At 42.6% G+C, this 20,643-nt stretch overlaps 1 protein-coding gene across 1 annotated transcript in view; it reads right to left on the bottom strand.

The window, feature by feature from the left end:
• atg14 (autophagy related 14) overlaps positions 1–12,491 on the bottom strand; it is a 34,963-nt gene extending 22,472 nt beyond the window's left edge. The window contains exons 1-3 of the mRNA XM_028036169.1: positions 11,993–12,491; positions 2,206–2,268; positions 2,065–2,107 (exon numbers count right to left, since the gene is read on the bottom strand). Of these exons, the coding sequence (XP_027891970.1) occupies positions 2,065–2,107; positions 2,206–2,268; positions 11,993–12,267 (381 nt within the window). The 5' untranslated portion in view covers positions 12,268–12,491. The remainder of the gene's footprint in view (positions 1–2,064; positions 2,108–2,205; positions 2,269–11,992) is intronic.
• Positions 12,492–20,643: the final 8,152 nt, after the last annotated feature.

Raw genomic sequence — 20,643 nt, 5'->3', positions numbered from 1 at the left:
CATCTGGGACATCATGTCTCGCTCCATCCACCAATGTCACGTTGCACCACAGACTGTCCAGGAGTTGGTGGATGCTTTAGTCCAGGTCTGGGAGGAGATCCCTCAGGAGACCATCCGCCACCTCATCAGGAGCATGCCCAGGCATTGTAGGGAGGTCATACAGGCACGTGGAGGCCACACACAATACTGAGCCTCATTTTGACTTGTTTTAAGGACATTACATTAAAGTTGGATCAGCGTGTAGTGTTATTTCACTTTAATTTTGTGTGTGGCTCCAAATCCAGGCCTCCATTGGTTAATACATTTGATTTCCATTGATGATTTTTGTGTGATTTTGTTGTCAGCACATTCAACTTTGTACAGAACAAAGTATTCAATGAGAATATTTCTTTCATTCAGATCTAGGATGTGTTATTTGAGTGTTCCCTTTATTTTTTTGAGCAGTGTATATACATATATACACACACACATATATATACATACATATATATATATATACATACATACACACGTGCGCACACGCCCACACACACATGTGTGCACCCCCATACACACACACGCCCACACATTCATATGGTTAGGGTTGTCCTAAATGACTGATGATCATAAATAGAATCCACCTGTGTGTAATCAAGTCCCCGTATAAATGCACCTGCTCTGTGATCGTCTCAGGGTTTAAAGCGCAGAGAGCATCATGAAGACCAAGGAACACACCAGGCAGGTACCAGATACTGTTGTGGAGAAGTTTAAAGCTGGATTTGATACAAAGACAGTTCAGCTGTTAATCACCAAGGCTGAAATCGGCACTTGGGAGACAGCGGCTCCCCAGAACAACGGACTAGTGCAACAGGGTGTAAAAAGCAACAGTCAAAAGAAAACATTGTGCCCGAAAACAGAAGAGGGGGAAGCGGGCAGTGCGATGGCCCAGCTTAAGGCTAGGAAGTCACCTATTCCGACTCCGTTTCTGGCCAATGTTCGGTCACTGGATAACAAAGCGGATTTGTTACATCTGAGGCTGAGAATTTCTGCAGAGATGAAGAATTGTGCTAATCTTTGCCTAAGGGAAACCTGGCTTAGCAGCAACATGACAGACTCAGCCTTCCAGATGAACGGTCTTCAGTTATTCAGAGCGGACCGCAACCAATGGTCAGGAAAAACACGGGGAGGAGGATTCTGTATGTACGTGAATGAAGGTTGGTGTACGAACTGTGGACTGGTTAAAAACTGCTGCTCTGAGGTGATAGAACTCATGAGAGCGAAATGTCGGCCATACTCTCTGCCTTGGCAGTTTACTGCCGTGTTCCTCACCATTGTTTACATCCCTCCAGGTGCTAACGGCAACGAAGCATCAAAGGAGCTACATGACACCATTATCTCACTGCAAATGAAGCACCCAGAGTTGTTTTACGTGGTTGCGGGGGACTTTAACCACGTGAAACTGACGGACACTCTGCCCAGTTTTTACCACCATATCACCCTCCCCACACACGGAGACAATACTCTGGACTGTGTGTACACTAACATTCACGGTGCATACAGAGGTCTTCCTCTGACCACATCTCCATCCTGCTGGCACCAGCATATCGTCCACTGATGGGATGGATTAGATCAACGAAGAAGACAGTCACTGTGTGGCCCAGGGATGCAGTCTGTGTGCTCCAGGACTGTTTTCAGTGCACAGATTGGCAGGTCTTCAGCGAGGCAGCTACTTATGAGGGAGAGGTGGACATGGAGGAATACACCTCCTCTGTCAGCCTCCAAGTGTGCTGATGATGTCACCACCACCAGGACTGCAACTTGTTACCCGAACCAGAAAACCTGGCTGAGTGCTGAGGTGAGAGCTTCTGACAGTCAGGGACGCTGCGTTCAGGGCAGGCAAGGCATCCACACTCCGAGAAGTGAAGAAAGAATTGGTTGAAGGGATTGTGAGGGCCAAAGCCGCATACGCCCAGAAAAATCTTAAGTTTTCTTTAATATCATCCTGTCTCATTCTTGCGTCCTCAATATCTCTTTTCTTCTTGCTTTGTGCTGTTACACCCCTAATCGTAACAAATATGAACTCACCATCTCATCAGCCTGTAGCCGCTTGCCCATCACACGTAGGACACTGAGAAGTAAAAATTTTCAAAATTCATTATTAATGGTTAATAGTGACATCAATCACAAACTGAACATGCATTTGTAACTTGTTCCATTATGTTTTACCTCTGCTGCAGTCTTTCCTTCTCTTCCTCAAGCTTCTGTAGCCTTCCCCATTTCTCAGAGTATCTATAGAGACAAGTACAATCATCAAGAGCTCCTGTCCAACACCAGTTTACATATATACACATGTATATACAGATACATATGTATATGTATTTATTTATATATATACATACAGTATATATATATAAAGTATATACAGTATGTACACTGCTCAAAAAAATAAAGGGAACACTTAAACAACACAATATAACTCCAAGTAAATCAAACTTCTGTGAAATCAAACTGTCCACTTAGGAAGCAACACTGATTGACAATCAATTTCACCTGCTGTTGTGCAAATGGAACTTTGTACAGAACAAAGTATTCAATGAGAATATTTCTTTCATTCAGATCTAGGATGTGTTATTTGAGTGTTCCCTTTATTTTTTTTAAGCAGTGTATATGCTGTATATATATATATATATATATATATACACATACACACACACACAATCACGCCGGCACAAGCACCCACACATACTGTATATATACACACACACAAACAGGAAGATAGACAGATTGATCTAGAGTTATTTGAAATCTCTGAAATGTATTGAAACGTATGAATACTTGACTGAAATATTAATGGAATTAATACTCCATTAATTCAACGCATGTTAATCCTAAAATATTAATCCCCATCTTAGAGTTTTTTTTAACCCTTTCCTATGATCCTTTGTGTCAGAATTAGATTTCCATTTTTTAAATTTTTTTTCTTAAGGCATAAAAAAGGTAGGAAATTTTTTTTGTAAAGATTATTTTTTTTATTTTTATGTGATCAATTGTAATTTTGTCCAAATACAAAGTTGTGACAAAATTGCGACAAGATGGCGGCGCGTGTAGACGCTGCGGCTCGGAGCTCCCGTGTTTTCGTTTTTTTTAGCTTGTTTTTATTGATGTCTTCGCTCAACACACTACTGGAAGCCGTTACAACTTACAGCAGATTAGAACTGTGGGACATAGGAACACAGTTTGGACTTCACACACCCACCAAGCTGGACTTTATTCCTCCAGAGCTGCTACGAACACCTGGGACTATGATCATTCCCCCCTGCTGCCAAGGCGACGGAGGAGGCAGCCCGGCGTGCGGGTTAGGCTACAAGCTAGCCCTCATAAACCGGCCCTCCCCAGCCTCTTCCTCGCCAATGCCAGGTCCCTCGTCAACAAAATCGACGAGATGCAACTCCGGATTACTTCTCGCCGGATGGACAGCTGTGTGACTGTTGTCACAGAGACCTGGCTGGAGGATAACATCCCGGACGCAGCGGTGGAGATAACGGGGCGCGCTCTGTTCCGGGCGGATCGGACTGCAGCTTCGGGTAAGGGCAGAGGCGGAGGTTTGGCATTGTATGTACACAATGCCTGGTGTACAGCCACACACTCTGTCGGAACATTCTGCTCTCCTGACTTGGAATATCTGGCGGTGAAATGCAGACCCTTCAAGTTGGTGAGAGAACTCTCGTCCATTGTGATCGTGGCCGTCTACATACCAGCGAGGGCTAATGCTAAGCTAGCATTAGAGGAGCTGTACTGCCTGATCAGCGTGCAGATGAACTCCAACCCAGAGGCAGCCGTGATTGTGGCGGGGGACTTTAATCACGTGGAACTGAAGGCTGTGTTTCCCAAATTCCACAAATCCATAAACTTTCCCACCAGAGACAATAACATTTTGGACCAGGTCTACTGCAATATCCCCGGAGCCTACAAGGCTGTAGCAGCTCCACATCTGGGCATGTCTGACCACATCTCAGTGGAGCTGATTCCTGTCTACAAGCCTCTGGCCTGCAGAACTAAGCCGACCACCAGAATAGTTCAGGTCTGGACTGAGGAGGCCTCCTCTGCACTTCAGGACTGCTTTGAGCATACAGACTGGAGTGTGTTCAGGGACGGCGCAGACTTGGAGGAATACTCATCGTCCGTTCTGTCCTATGTTCAGTTCTGCACCGACGCTGTCCTCCCTGTTAAGACCATAAAAGTGTTTCCAAACCAGAAACCATGGCTGGACAGCACAGTACGGGCCCTGCTGAAAGCCCGGGATGCTGCCTACAGGTCTGGAGACAGGTTGGCTTATAGCAGGGCCCGGTCAGAACTGAAAAAAGGTATTAAGCAGGCCAAGCTCCAGTACAAACAGCAGATTGAGGAACATTTCATCAACAACAACCCCCGAAGCATGTGGAGAGGCATTAGAACCATGACGGACTACAAACACAGCACTCAGCTGACCAGCCGCGACCCCACCCTGCCTGACACCTTAAACAGTTTCTTTGCCCGCTTTGACACGGCGGGCAGCAGAGAAGCCGTACATCTACCCCAACTGGAAGAGCAGCACCAGCCCCTCGTCTTACAGAAGCATCAGGTGACGTCCACCCTGAGGAGGATCAACACCCACAAAGCTCCAGGACCGGACAAGGTGTCAGGCCAGACGCTGAAAACCTGCGCCGACCAGCTGGCAGGAGTGTTTCTGGACATTTTCAATCTGTCCCTGCAGCTCGCCACGGTTCCTGAGTGTCTCAAGTCTTCCACCATCATCCCTGTACCGAAGAAGAGGTCCATCACCAGCCTGAACGATTACCGGCCCGTCGCTCTGACCCCGGTGATCATGAAGTGCTTTGAGAGGAATCTTCTGAGGTACATCAGAGACTTCATCCCCGCAAACCTGGACAGCCTTCAGTTCGCCTACAGAGCGAACCGGTCAACAGAGGATGCTGTCTCCATCACTCTGCACACAGCCCTGACCCATCTGCAGCATCCCAACACCTACGTCAGGATGCTATTTGTAGACTTCAGCTCAGCATTTAATACCGTCATCCCAGACAAGCTGGTGCTGAAGCTAGTCGAGGTGGGGCTGCCCGCTTCACTGTGCCACTGGATCAGAGACTTCCTCACCAACAGGCCTCAGGTGGTGAGAATAACTGGCTCAACATCGTCCCCACTGGTCCTCAACACAGGCACGCCGCAGGGCTGTGTGCTCAGCCCAGCTCTCTTCACCCTGTTTACACACGACTGCGTGGCCATCCACCCCACCAACACAGTCGTGAAGTACGCGGACGACACAACAGTAGTGGGTCTCATTTCAGACAACAACGAGACCCACTACAGAGAGGAGATTCTGCAGCTCACTCAGTGGTGTTCAGCCAACAACTTGGTGCTGAACACAGGGAAGACCAAGGAGGTCATTGTGGATTACAGAAGGTCCAGGAGGACGGCTCACACTCCCCTTCTCATAGATGGAGAAGTGGTGGAACGTGTGGATAACATCAAGTTCCTGGGCCTCCACATCACTTCTGACCTCTCCTGGAACACAAACACCTCCCACCTGGTGAAGAAAGCACAACAAAGGCTCTTCTTCCTCAGGAAACTGAGACGGGCTGGACTTTCCTCACGGCTGCTCGTGAACTTTTACAGGGCGATGATCGAGAGCATCCTCTGCCTCAACATGACTGTGTGGTATGGTAGCTGCACAGCATTGGAGAGGAAACAACTGACACGGGTGGTGAGAACAGCACAAGGCATTGTGGGATGCCCCCTCCCAGACCTGGACTCCATTTACACAGACCGGGTCAAGAAGAGAGCTGGATCCATAGCAATGGATTCCAGCCACCCGGGCCACAGACTGTTTGTGCCGCTGCCATCAGGCAAGCGGTACAGGAATATACGGACTACAACAAATAGACTGAGAAACAGTTTCTTCCCCACAGCCGTCAGAGCCATTACTCCCTGCTGCCCCCCCCTCCCACACATATCATAACCTCGCAGTCACACATACATATCCCCCACCCCCACACAGCCATATTGTTCTGCACTTTGCACTGTCACATCATCTGTACTTTGCCATAATTGGACCTGCTGCTACTTCTTTGGTGTGGTTGAGTGCCTTTAGTTAATTTAATTTAGTTGTATATATTGTTATTATTATTATTGTGTGTTTGCTTATTTATACTGTATATATTTGACCTTTTGCACGGGAGCTGCAATGGAAATTTCGTTGAATCCTGTTCAATGACAATAAATGCTATCTATCTATCTATCTATCTATTGTTATTTGAAAAATACATCAGTAGTATTGTTCCTTAGGGGTTATCTGATGTCACAATATTTTTTTTACTTGCAAGAGTCGTCTACAATAGAAGGAGGGACCGGGTCGGTTCTCATGCTTTTTTGTCTGTCGGCCATATTGTATTTAACAAAAATAATTTCTTGCATTTGCAGCTGATGGCCAGTAGTTGATGGTATATTTTATGATGCATTAGTGTCCACTTCAGTGGTCTGTGTGCATTTATAACATAAAAATCCACAGGAAGCACAAGAAAATGGCTTTTAGATAGCTGTCCACTGTAGTGACCACTATGCATGAAAGGGTTAAAAATCAATTTAGCTTTTGTGTTGTTTTCTAAGCTTGCCTCTGCTATGCCTTCTATTGCTGGTTTGCAGACACGTGACCTGGATGACACACGAAATTCAGATGGGGGTCCAGAAGTGGATTTGTCTGGTTCAAAACAGAGAAAATTCAATCACAACAAGTAGCTAATGCCCTGAATACGCTGAAACAGACGAGGCATCTCAAAAAAATACATGTTTATTTAGGATATGTATTATCTTGGTAAGAAAGACTTCTCATATAATCTTGAGGATTTACCCAGCATCAAGGTGATCAAAGTAACTAACTCTATGGAGCTGCAGACTGCATATTATATGATGAGCCAGAAGAAAATGTTCAAAAGCCTGGAGAATACAATCATTTAGTTTCAGGTTGGGTCAAACATTTGTGACTCGGCACTGTGTTAGCTGCTAATGTAACAACTTTAGAAAATGTGCTTTTATTTTTTATTATTATGATAATGTTTGAAATTTCACCAAATCCTGATTAATACTGAAGAATCCTATTTTTTTGTTATATTTTAAGAATTTTATTATTTTACTTATTTTGATAAGCGCTAGTACCTGTACTGTCACTTTAAGAGAGCGTCTTATGACATCAGTACTGTACTACCTTCAGGTGGCGCTAGGCTGCCTGAGAATAGGTAGAAAATGTTCCTTGCTTTTGGTTAAGCTCGCGTTTTATGAAATATATAAAATAATTGTAAGAACATGCAGCTGTGAATGAAGCAACTTTATTGCTGTGAATTCCGACTCCTATGAATGGAAGAGCTGCATGTTAAAGGGCTTTTTTTTCTATTTGTGCAGCAATGTGTATTTGTTTCTTTTGTTCTACAATGTTTAAGCTGATTGTATTAAGGGCACAAAACATCTGGGATATGTGATTATTGCAGAGGTTTTTTTTTTATTTTACAAGAAATCTACCCTTTTTGTTATTGTGGATTTATTTATGAGAACAATAGTACTGTACTACCTTCAGTTGGCGCTAGGCTGCCTGAGAAGAGGGGACTCCAGTGATTGGAAGAGCTGCATGTTAAAGGCAATTTTTATTTCTATCTGTGCAGGCCTCTGCCAGCAACCTGCATTAAAGAACAACCAGCAACTCCTGTGGTCCGACTCCCTTCTTGAACTGAACACAACGCAGAACACATCAAGGTTAGCCGACTGTATAAGACTAGGTGATCAGTAAAGAGCACTAATAGTATACACCGGTTACACCACATATGTCAAAGTAATTAATTATCTATGGCCCCCTGGATGATATTTAATTACCATTAGAACCGGCCCACAGGCCACAGCCGCGCGCATTTTGCACGCACCAACACTACATTCCCCACAATGCAACGGTAGCCCGCGAAGTCACAGCAGCGCGCACAAGCGGCTTCATTGTTCATCAGCAATCAGAGCAGAGATCAACTTTCAGGTAACCTCCTCAAAAATGGCTAAACGTAAGGTGGATGCTGCGAACAGGGGGTTTCAAGCCAGGTGGGAGGCAGAGTACATGTTCACAGAGGTAAAAGGCAAACCTGTGTGTCTTCTGTGTGGAGAAAGTTTGGCTGTAATGAAAGAATATAATCTATGAAGGCACTATCAAACTTCTCAGAAATACACAGACAAAGACAAGAATATGGACAAGGAACAAGGGCTACAGAAGGTGGAAGAATTAAAACGAGGCCTTAAGTCCAGGCAGGCTATGTTCACATATGCCAAATCACAAAGCGAGGTTGCTGTCAAGGCTAGCTTTATTGTGGCAAAATCAGCCCAGCCCTTTATAGAAGGAGAGTTTATCAAAAACTGTATGCTTAAAGTTTGTGACGCAGTGTGCCCAGACAAAAGACAACTATTCTCAAACGTGAGCTTGAGCAGAAACACCGTTGCTGAACGTGTAGACCAGCTTTCCACCAATATAAAAGAACAACTTGTGAGAAAGGGAAAAGATTTCATCTCATATTCTCTTGCTGTGGATGAAAGCACGGACACATCTGACATTGCCCAGCTGTCAATTTTCGTTCGTGGAGTAGACTCCAGCCTGAGCATAACAGAAGAGTTTTTGGCATTACGTCCTATGCATGGCACAACTACAGGACAGGATCTGTATCAAGAGGTATCCAGATGTGTAAATGAGATGGGGCTGCCTTGGGAAAAACCTGTGGGATTAACCACAGACGGAGCACCCGCAATGTGTGGGCACAGGAGTGGATTGGTGGCATGGATGCGTGAGAGGATGATGGAGGAAAACGTCAAGGATGACCTGACAGCTTATCACTGCATCATACACCAAGTGTCGTTGTGTGGTAAAGCCTTGAAAATGGAACATGTAATGAGCACCATAACGCGAGCAGTTAACATCATCAGAGCCAAAGGTTTAAATCATTGCCAGTTCAAGGCATTTCTGGGTTAGTTAGATACAGAGTATGGTGACTTACTGTATCACACAGAGGTGCAATGGTTAAGCCAGGGAAAGGTGCTGCAAAGATGTTTCGAGCTGCGTGAGGAGATCTGTCCGTTCATGGAAAGCAAGGGGAAAGTCACAACAGAGCACAGAGATGAAACTTTCCTGTGCAAAATGGCGTTTTTCTGTGACGTCACGAGCCATATGAATGTGATGAATCTGCAGCTGCAGGGACGGGGACGTATCATCTCTGATATGTACAGTACAGTCAAGGCCTGAAAAAAAGCTGAGTCTGTGGGAGACGCAGATGAGGAAAGAAAACTTGAGCCACTTTTCCACTGCCAGACCATGAAAGAGAAGCTCTTTACCGCTGTGTTCCTGAGTGCAGTTTGCTGATACAAGTCAACATACTTGCTGCCGACTTGCTGACTTTGAAGTCCAAAAAAGCAAGTTTGAACTGTTCAGCAATCCTTTTGCAGTTGGTGTAGAAAGCGCACCACCAAATATACAAATGGAGTTGATTGAGCTCCAGCACAATGACACACTGAAGGAAAAACATGAGAGTGGGTGCTGCTGAGTTCGCACATTTCATCACCGACCCAGTTGCGCATCCAAGCTGTTCAGACGCTCTCTATATTTGGCAGCACATACCTGTGTGAACAACTTTTCTCTTTAATGAAACTAATCTAAATATCGCATCATTATCTTACTGATAATCACTTTCACTCAATCCTGAGCATTTCCTCAGCTCAGAGCCTAACCCCGAACATTGATGAACTTGTGCAAAAGATGAGACACACCAAGTATCAGGCTCAGTCTCAGACAAGTGAGCATCATAGAGCAGCAACGTATTTTTACATTTGTTTGTACAAGACGTGATTTTTCTTTGATTTTTCTTCTATTTTGTCTGTGTGCCATAGATTTTTGTATTTTATTTTATTATATTTTATTTATTCATATTTATTTTTCAGTTGAATGGACTCAGGGAAAATTGCAGATAAGAGCCATGAGAAAGAATACAACTGATTTGATTTATTAATTTTTTTATTTTACTATTTGAAAGCAGTGATCGGTAGGATCATAGAGCAGCACAATAATGCATTTTTAGTTTATAATGCATGCACTTTTACAGGTCCTTCTCAAAATATCAGCATATTGTGATAAAGTTCATTATTTTCCATAATGTAATGATAAAAATTGAACATTCATATATTTTAGATTCATTGCACACTAACTGAAATATTTCAGGTCTTTTATTGTCTTAATACAGATGATTTTGGCATACAGTTCATGAAAACCCCAAATTCCTAACTCACAAAATTAGCATATCATGAAAAGGGTCTCTAAATGAGCTATGAACCTAATCATCTGAAACAACGAATTAACTCTAAACACCTGCAAAAGATTCCTGAGGCCTTTAAAACTCCCAGCCTGGTTCATCACTCAAAACCCCAATCATGGGTAAGACTGCCAACCTGACTGCTGTCCAGAAGGCCATCATTGACACCCTCAAGCAAGAGGGTATGACACAGAAAGATATTTCTGAACAAATAGGCTGTTCCCAGAGTGCTGTATCAAGGCACCTCAGTGGGAAGTCTGTGGGAAGGAAAAAGTGTGGCAGAAAACACTGCACAACATCATTATCATTACATTATGGAAAATAATTAACTTTATCACAATATCCTAATATTTTGAGAAGGATCTGTATTTATGTATTTATCTTGATATTAAGAAAAATATTTTGTTTTTAAAAACTATTTAATTTTTTGCTGTTTGCCTGTTGAAAATGTTTTCCCTTGAGGTTACTGACAGAGCCATAACAAAATATTGCTTTATTCTTTTAATGTACAGAACATGCGATTTTTCTCTGAAGGAAGTTCGTTTTTGTCTGTTCGCCTGTTGAAAAATGGTTTCACTTGAAATTACTGACAGATCCATAAGAAAATATGGCTTTATTATTTTATTAAATAATATACACTGTGTTAGGTCTTGGTTCAATAGGCTATGTGCAATCATTTCAATGTGTTTTAATAAACATTGAAATACTTTGGGCCGTCAGCTTGTAGCAAATTTGGTTTTTTGGCCCTCGGTGTCTTTGACTTTGACGTCCCTGGGTTACACCAACAACATTAGCGCTCTGAGGACAACCAACCTGGGGCATAAAAATAATATAGCTTACCTTACATATGGATGCTTGTCTTTCTAAGTAACTGTCCAATAAAATATCTGAAAATACAATTTAAACGATGCAATCGTTACCTGTTAGAAAGTGGCGATGCAAACTCTGGCATTGTTAGTTTTCACATCGCCTGTGTTAGAGAATACCTATCAGCCTGTTTTTACCTGTAGATTGTTGATCCACTTTTCTCCTCTTTTTTCGGTAAGTTTGTTAAAATTAACTCCCTTGTGACCAACTACCTTTGAAACACGAGAATAATGTTTATCTTTCTCTCTATTAAAACGGTTGGAACAACCATATGACTCAGACTTTAGACATTTTGATGCTGAATCAAAAGAAATAAATGGGATGCATTTACTTCTTGCTCTCCATCTGCATTGGGTGACGTCTTCTGAAACCCAGCAATTGAGTTACACTACTGTTACTTGCCATACTTGTTTGTGTTTACTTTGACTAAATAAAGTTTTTTTTTAAATTGCTGATTGCCCCTAAGCTAACCATAATGTCTGTCACATACAAGAAGCAATGATCTTTACAGTAAACCACTGTCCGAGTGTCGAATACCCAACTTAAAACTAACTTAACTGGGGACTGATAAATATTAAAATTATCATAGCTTTATAGTCATAGATTAATCAAAAAACAAATACTGAAATGGAAGTGGTTCTTCAAGTAACAGCCTATGGGCTCTTCTGTAAGGCTCTTCTTCGCCTGCCAGTTTCTGCTCCTCGGGGAGGGATGGGGGAGTTGCACAGAAAAACACAAGTATAGCAGATTTTAGTCCTCACTGATACCTTTACCTTTCACTGTTCCTCCCGTCGAAGAATACGAAGTCTCCGGCCTGAATGCACCGGGCACAAGTAAGCCTGCGGCGGGAGGTGGTGCACAGGGGACAGCGTTCCACCGCCACGTACAGACCCTCAGCTTCGTCAACCGACTCCACCATCACACTACCCGGGGAAGAGACAACAGAGTGGAGCTGCTGACGAAGAAAAGGCAGCTTTGTCTCCGCAGCTGAGAGTGAGGAAGAAGTCGGGCCGACCAGTGGGAGATCTATTGGGGACGCCATAGACATGTAAGCTAGGCTAAACTATAGTAAGCTGCTAAACTATCACAGCTACAGAATTCGTAGCTCGCCGTGGGTCACTCCCTTGTTCCTTTTACATTCTACCTCTCTACGATTATCTAGGTCACTTTTTCTAAAGACCTCGGGAACTCTGAAATGAACGTGGGGCCACAGAGCGAGTTTGGGGTTTTGTTTGTTTCTAAAGCATTTCCTGCTTCTTCTTCTTTAGTTTTTTTTATTGGCGGATGGCAACCAACTTTACCGCCACCTACCAGACTGGAGTGTGGTCATCAATGATCTCAGAGGGAATTTAATAATACACACCTCAATGGTATGCACGAATGTGCAAATTCACATCCATACACACTCATATATATATATATATATATATATATGTGTGTATATGCACATGAATACACATACATACTGTACATATATACTATAAATACAATTAAATAACCCAGTGTTTTTTAAAGATCTAATTAATTGATTTCTAACAGATTTTGATTTATTTCCTAAAAGATTTATCATAGAAAATCCTATTTTCTCTCTATTTAGTATCGACTTTAAATGCTGATGTTCCTCTGAATACTTGTTACATTCTAATAAGACATGTTCCACTGTTTCCATCTGATTACAATAATTACAAGTCCCAGTTTCATGTTTCCCTATTCTGAAAAGAGAACTATTAAGTGCAGTATGACCAATTCTACATCGAGATATGACTACCTTTTCTTTCCACCTTCCATTCATGCAACCATTACCTCCCGCAGTCTTTTGAATTTTATATAAATCTCTACCCGTGTCATGATTAGCCCATTGTTCCTGTCAAACCTTAAGGATTTTATTTTGAATAATAGATTTTCCCTCACTTTTGCTGAAAGAAATTGTTGGTTTGCGATCCAAAATCAGACAAGTCCAGTCATTATAGAGCTCTAAACTTTTCTTTATATCCGTTCTTTGCACATTACATGACAAACTGACAAACATTCCAAACAAGAAGGAGCCACCCCTCTGATTCAAACCACCTGGCTTTTAAAGCATGGCCAGGACTAATTAAGGGGCGGAGACAACAATTACATTTCCAGGTAAACAAAAGAACAAACATTTGTGCTAAACAATATTCCTAAACAAATATTCACAGAATTACAACTAACAATTTAACACAAACAAAAATAAGCTGGGACCAAACAAAAAATAAAAACATCTCTCCTCCTCAAACAATGGACCTTCCCAGTAGGTAAATTGGAAACACCAGGTCCTAGGCATCACTGCTCATGGGCGCGCCTCCATGGCAGCACATGACCTCAAAGGAAAGAGAGGATGATCAAAACAAAACATTAAATAAAGCAACAATACAGGAAGCACAAAAAAAAACAACACCTGTTGAGGGGGATAAATCCCTCACAGAAATATTTAAGTTAATAATATCTGCTTTCGGGGCCTGTTTAGCTAATATATCTACTTCTTCATTTCCTTCTATACCTACATGAGCAGGAATCCAGACAAATCGAACAAAACATTTCTTATTATATAGGTGACATACCTAATTGTTGTGGCCGTTTATGCTAAATTTTTGTAGTTTGTACTTTTTACCAATTTAGTTTTGTTCTTTGGGTAGTTGGAATATATTTAAGTTAATTTAGAATCAAAATTTGTAATTCATTTTTATATTTGGAAGTGTTTAGATTACGTTGTTAATTGTTAGACCCTCCCATTTGGAGTGACATTATTTGCAGATGACGGTCTTATTTGGAAAAGGGGGAAAAAACGTAAAATTTGTAAATAAGAAAATACAAGAGGCAATAAAAAGTGTAGAAGATTGGGCTTTAGAATGGGGATTTAGAATTTCAATATCTAAATCTAAATTCGTTACATTTACTAATAGGAAAATAAATATTAATGTAAATCTTAAATTATATGAGAATGTTATAGAAAGGATAGATCAGATAAAATATTTAGGAATTTGGTTTGATAAAAAACTTACATGGAAAATACATATTAAAAAAATTATTGAGAAAAGTTTTTAAAAAAAACTAAATATAATGAGATGTTTAAGAGGTAAAGATTGGGGAGCTGGTAGGAAAGCTTTAAAAATAATATACATCTGACTAATTAGATCAGTATTTGATTATGGATGTATTGTATATAATTCAGCTTCTAATAGTTTACTAAAAGAAATAGATAGAATACAATATCAGGCATTAAGAATTTGTTGCGGAGCAATGAAAACAACCCCAGTATCAGCTTTACAAGTTGAAATGGATGAGATGCCACTGGAGCTCAGGAGAAAACAACTAGCCATAAATTATTGGGCAAATATTAAAGGACATAAGGAAAGTTTTCCTCCAAATGTTATATTACAACCATGTCAAGAAAAAGTAAAAAAAATAGAAGATAAATAGTTTTGGATGGATTATTGATAATGAAATAAATGAGGTAGGAATAAATAATTATTTAATTAGTCCTGTGGTGAGTATTCCTGATACTCCACCTTGGTTAAGTGGAAAAGCTGAAGTTGATTTACGTTTATTGGAAAAAGGCAGACAAATAGAAAAGATAGAGGTGGAAAGGTATATAAGGAAAGAATATGCAGAGTATATACAAGTATATGCAGATGCTTCTAAAATGTCTAATGATAAAATAGGAATAGCATTTATAATTCCAGACTTAAATATTATGAAAAATAAAAGAGTAGCAGATAGGTTGACAGTATACACAGGTGAATTAATGGCTATATCAATAGCTCTAGAATGGAGTGAGGAAACGAGGAAGAAGGAGATATTGATTTATTCAGACTCAAGTAGTGCATTAATAAGTATTTTAGAGCAAAATTCAGAAACAAGACAAGATATCATATTGGGTATTAATCAATCAACTTTTAGAATTAAAAAATATGGGTCCAGGGTTAAATTAGTTTGGATTCCTGCCCATAATGGAATAGTAGGAAATGAGTTGGCGGATAAATTTGCTAAAAATGCAGCAAAAAAGGATAATGTTGATCTTAATATCAAAATAAGTAAAAATGAGGTCAAACGTATAAGTAAAAAGTATATTAAGAAGAAATGGCAGGAACAATGGGATAGAGAAGACAAAGCAAGATTTTTTTATAGCATTCATAAAAAAGTTGGGGAATGTAGGAAAGGTAATAGGAATAAAAGAGAAGAGGATGTTATATCCAGATTAAGGTTTGGGCATACGGGGTTAAATAGTACTCTAAAAATGATTAACAAACATAGTACAGGTATGTGTAGATATTGTGGAGAGACAGAAACAATACAGCATATTTTTCTAGTATGTAATAATTATAATCAGGAAAGAGAGGTGTTAATCAGAGAGTTAAATAGAAACAAAAATAAATTAGATATTAGAAGCTTGTTGCAAAGATCATCTGAGGATGTAGTGTTCAGCTGTATTTTTAGTTTTCTTAGGAGGACAGGCATTAGGGGAAGATTATAGTGGGTTTACATCTGGTTCATACTCCAGTCTGGAAGGTGGCGGTAATGCACCTACAAGTTGTTTGCCAACACCATAAAACAAAAAGAAGAAGAAGATTTTTTTGATTTTTAACAAAACATTTATTATACAATAATTTAACAATACATTACATAATCAGGTCAAGGATACTAAAAACACAATGAATAGTTACAATAACAGCTTGTTATATTTTAGTTCTCCTTGATTAGAAATGGTGCACAACACATTGTTAAAACCCCACAGTTCTAAAAAACCCTTCAAATTCCCGGTGGCTCTGTGGAAACAAAACTCCAATCTCAACCTGGCCTTGATGTTAACCTTCCACAGAGCCACCACGTCGAGTTGAGGTCCAGCCTGCATTTTGTCGCGTCGAGTCAAGTAAATAGCCATCTTGGCTTCAGCTATTAAAAAATTTAAAAGCCGGGATTTAAAACTAGTGGATTGACTGTAATGTACACCATTGATAAAAACGGAATTGGTAAAAACCACGCTAAAAAGGCTAAAAATGCTCGTTAAAAAATTTAAAAAGCCAGTTAACTGTACACAATCCATAAAAACATGAAAAACACTCTCGGACAAACTACAAAATGGACACTCGTTTAAAACCCCAGGACTGATGACCGATAAAAACGAGTTGGTGGTGATGGCACCGTGAAGAATCCGCCACTGTAAATCACCAGTCTGTTTTTTTATCGGAGGCTTATACAGAGTCCTCCACTGAGGTTTCTGACTTTTGAGTCTGTCGCTCCACACACTGATATTTCTTTTGTGGAGAGTTCTTTTGTTCAGGATTTTTCCACAATATTTGTACAGTACTTTTGGCCCTGTTTTGCATAAGTCCAGTCCTTCGTCCGGACTTTGTAGTAGGGGACCACCGTCCTCTCCGAAACCCGGAATTATAAACACGTCTGGGAATGGGTCAGTCGGATCGGGCAGGCACTCTGTTTTTGGCGTGCAGCTGCAGGAGCCGCCTCTCCCCAGCCATCATCTGTACCTTCACCCGGTCCAGGAAGCACTGTGTTAACCTGGCGGACCGGATCCCCAGCAGTGAGCCGACTCCCTGGATGTCCCCAAAATCCGATCCAGCCACTTGCACCAACCGTCCCAGGGTCACCGTTCCGGGCCTGACCAGCGCCTCAGCAAGTCCTGGTGTGGCACCGTCACGGACATCTAGTCTCGCTCCATACACTAGTGGTTCTTCTAAAAGCCAATGCAGAGAAATTTGCGTCCTTGATCTGTGCTGTTTAAAAAGAGCACATGATTTAAAAACACTTTGATAAAACTGAGGCAACCCTTTTAACTTTAAAAGACTAAAATCGGTTAAAAACAGAGCAGCATCCAGCCCCAGACAATTAACACGTCTGAGAATGCAGCTGGCCACATCTTTCCATACAGGGGAACCTGTCAGGTACTTCTGGAGGTACTGGATATGAAAAGTAGCTGTTCTACTGGCCAGGTGGACAAGGCCCCGGCCCCCCTCCTCTCTCAATAAAAACAAAACAGACTGTGGCACCCAGTGTAGACCGTTCCAAAAGAAGTTGACCATCTCTGATTGGATCTTTGCAAGTAGGCCAGATGGTGGGTTTAACACAGCAAGTTTGTGCCACAGTTGAGAAGCAACGAGGTTGTTTAAAACCAGCACTCTGCCCCGGTATGACATCTGTGAGTGCAGCCACTTCCATTTTGACACCTTGTTTTGTATTTTTTGTCCAATGTTTTCCCAGTTCTTACACACAGTAGTTTTATTGCCTAAAAACACACCCAAATACTTAAAACCATCTTTCTTCCAGAAAAGACCCTGAGGGAGAACTGGGAGCCCGTCAGACCACTTGCCGACAGCCAGTGCTTCGCTTTTCCCCCAGTTCACCCTCGCAGCGGACAAAGTGGAAAACTTTTCCGTGATCTCAGTTAAAATACTGACATCTTGCTGATCTTTAATAAAAACAACGTCGTCGGCATAGGCAGATAAAACCACCTTGTTTTTAAAACCAGGTAAAACCAGCCCATAAACACTCGAGCGTATTTTCTGGAGGAGAGGTTCCAGGGAGAGTGCGTAGAGCATCCCCGAGAGTGCGCAGCGCTGTCGAACGCCTCTACACACCCTAAAAGGAGCACACAGGCTACTGTTGATCTTCAGCACACTCTCAATGTCACTGTACAGAACCTGGATCTTGGTAATAAGAACCTCGCTGAACCCAAACCCCCTCATGGTTTTCCAGAGGAAGCCGTGTTCAACGCGGTCAAATGCCTTTTCTTGATCTAGTGAAATCAAGCCAGTCTGCAAACCAAATGAACCGGAGACCTCCAAAACGTCCCGAATTAGGTAGATAGACTTAGACTTAGACTTAGACTGACTTTATTGTCATTTTGCATGCACAGGGTGTATACAGAACGAAATTTTGTTGCATACGGCTCAGGACAATGTTTTGAGCTTCCAATGTTGTGAGGTTACTCCAGAATAAAATAAAATACAGTATTAAATATGAATATAAATCTAAATATAAAATATAAAGTGCAGGAATGACAGTAAAATATAAGTTATTTAGCTCTGTACATGTGCAAGGTATAAAGTGGAGACCAGTTTTTGAGTGCAGTCCAGTTAAGAGTTCAGCAGTCTGATGGCAAGTGGGAAAAAGCTGTTTCGGAACCTGGTGGACCTGCACCGGATGCTGCGGAACCTCTTTCCAGAGGGCAGCAGGGAGAACAGTCCATGGTGGGGGTGTGAGGGGTCACTGACGATGTTTCGGCCGCGGGACACGCAGCACTGGGATGAAATGTCCTGAATGGAGGGAAGGGGGGCCCCGATGATCCTCTCTGCTGTCCGCACCACTCTCCTCACTTTCTTCCAGTAGGAGGCGCTGCAGCCTCCACACCACACAGAGAGGCAGCTGGTCAGAATGCTCTCTATGGTGCTTCTGTAGAACGTCTTGAGGATGGCAGGGGCAGGTGTGCTCTTCTCATCCTCCGCAGGAAATACAAACGTTTCTGTGCCCTCTTGACCAGAGACGTGGTGTTCACAGTCCAGGTGAGGTCGTTAGTGATGTGCACCCCCAGGAATTTGGTGCTGCTGACCACCTCCACAGCCGAGCTGTTGATGAGCAGTGGAGCGTGGCTGGGCCGGTTCTTCCTGAAGTCGACGATCATCTCCTTCGTCTTGTCAACGTTCAGGATCAGACTGTTGTCTCTGCACCAGTCCACCAGCTGCTCCACCTCCTCTCTGTAGTCCAGGTCGTTGTTGTCTCTGATGAGGCCCACCACCCTTGTGTCGTCCGCGAACTTCACGATGTGGTTGGTGGCGAACCTGGGGACGCAGTCGTGTGTTATCAGAGTGAACAGCAGAGGGCTCAGGACGCAGCCCTGAGGGGAGCCTGTGCTGAGGGTGATGACATCGGAGGTGTGTTGTCCGATCCGGACTGACTGAGGTTTGTCGGTGAGGAAGTCTAGCAGCCAGTTGCGCAGGGGGGTGCTGAAGCCCAGGTGTCCCAGTTTTTCTGCCAGATGCTGTGGGATGATTGTGTTGAAAGCTGAGCTGAAGTCCAGGAACAACATCCGCACATGAGAGTTCTTCTCCTCCAGGTGAGCCAGGCTCAGGTGTAGGGCGGAGGAGATAGCGTCCTCAGTGGAGCGGTTTTGGCGGTAGGCAAACTGGAACGGGTCGAATGTAGAGGGTAGATGTTATCTACCATGGACCTGCTGGGGACACAATAGGTCTGATCCCGGTGGATGATCTGCTCCATAGCTCTTCCTAGCCTCGTGGCCAGGGCCTTGGAGAGGATCTTGTAGTCGGTGCAGAGGAGGGACACAGGGCGCCAGTTCTTGATGTCCTGCAGGTTTCCCTTTTTGGGCAGCAAGGTGATAACTGCCCTGCAGCAGGACAAAGGGAGTGAACCAGTAAGCAGGCTCTCATTATAGACGTCGAGCATGTCGTGGGCCAGAAGATCCCAGTAGGCCTTGTAGAACTCCACAGTGAGCCTGTCAATGCCTGGGGACTTCTGGCCCTTGTTGTTGCGCAACACCCCCCCCTCCTTTCTGTCTCTACTCTCTCACTCTCGTACTTCCTCTTCTGAGAGGGGAGATGTGCTACCAGCTCTCCTTCTAACGGGTTAATTGAGTTTCCTAAATCTGCTGGGATTTACCCTGTCCAGAACTGAAGTAAACTCTGTTTAAGCTGGTTTCGAGAAACGATTCGCCTGGTTTCTGACGGCCTACATCCAGGTGTCCCACCCTTCTTCCCCCTGTGAATTAGCCAGCCTGAGCAGCCTACAGCCAACTAGTTTCACAGAGCACACCTGTTAACGGTCGCTCGTTCTCTATTTTACAACTTGCATTTGTTATTGAACCAGGTAGGTTTTAGTGACTCAGCGAGTCCCAAGGATGATGTTTTACATATGGGCTACCAGCAACCTAAAAACATTTTCCACTTTTCCTCTCCAGAATCAAACATCACAGCTATTTTACAACCATCAAAGAACTTTAAGGTGACTCATTAACTGAATGTCCACAACATCTTTTAGATTTTCTTTATGCTAAATATTTTATTAGTAAGGCAGTTTTGCAAGGGTCAGTACAGCTTAATTCAGTAGCAGAAATAATCAAATAAGTAAAATCAATCATCTAGTCTATCTTTCCCTACTGCTGACACTGAGAACTAAAAAAGGGAACCTTTGAGAGAGACGGACGGAGTTTGGTGTTTCGAACCCCAGACCTGGCTTGATGATGAAGAAGGTGTTGCAGCAGGAGGAAGACGCCGATCGATGAAGGCCAGGATCTCCGCAGGTCTGATGAGCCTCCTCTCCGCATGGATGCTGAGGTCACACAGGACTTGGTGCTGGCAGGAAAAAAGGCACCAGTTCTTCTTCCTTGTCTTTGTCTTCATCTTTGTCTTTGGGGTCAGAACCCAGCCGATGA

This window comes from Xiphophorus couchianus, chromosome 13 (genome assembly GCF_001444195.1).
Source record: "Xiphophorus couchianus chromosome 13, X_couchianus-1.0, whole genome shotgun sequence".
NCBI classification, from domain to species: Eukaryota; Metazoa; Chordata; class Actinopteri; order Cyprinodontiformes; family Poeciliidae; genus Xiphophorus; species Xiphophorus couchianus.
The sequence above is the reverse complement of the archived record's forward strand: the minus strand, read 5'-3'. Positions and strand labels throughout refer to the sequence as shown.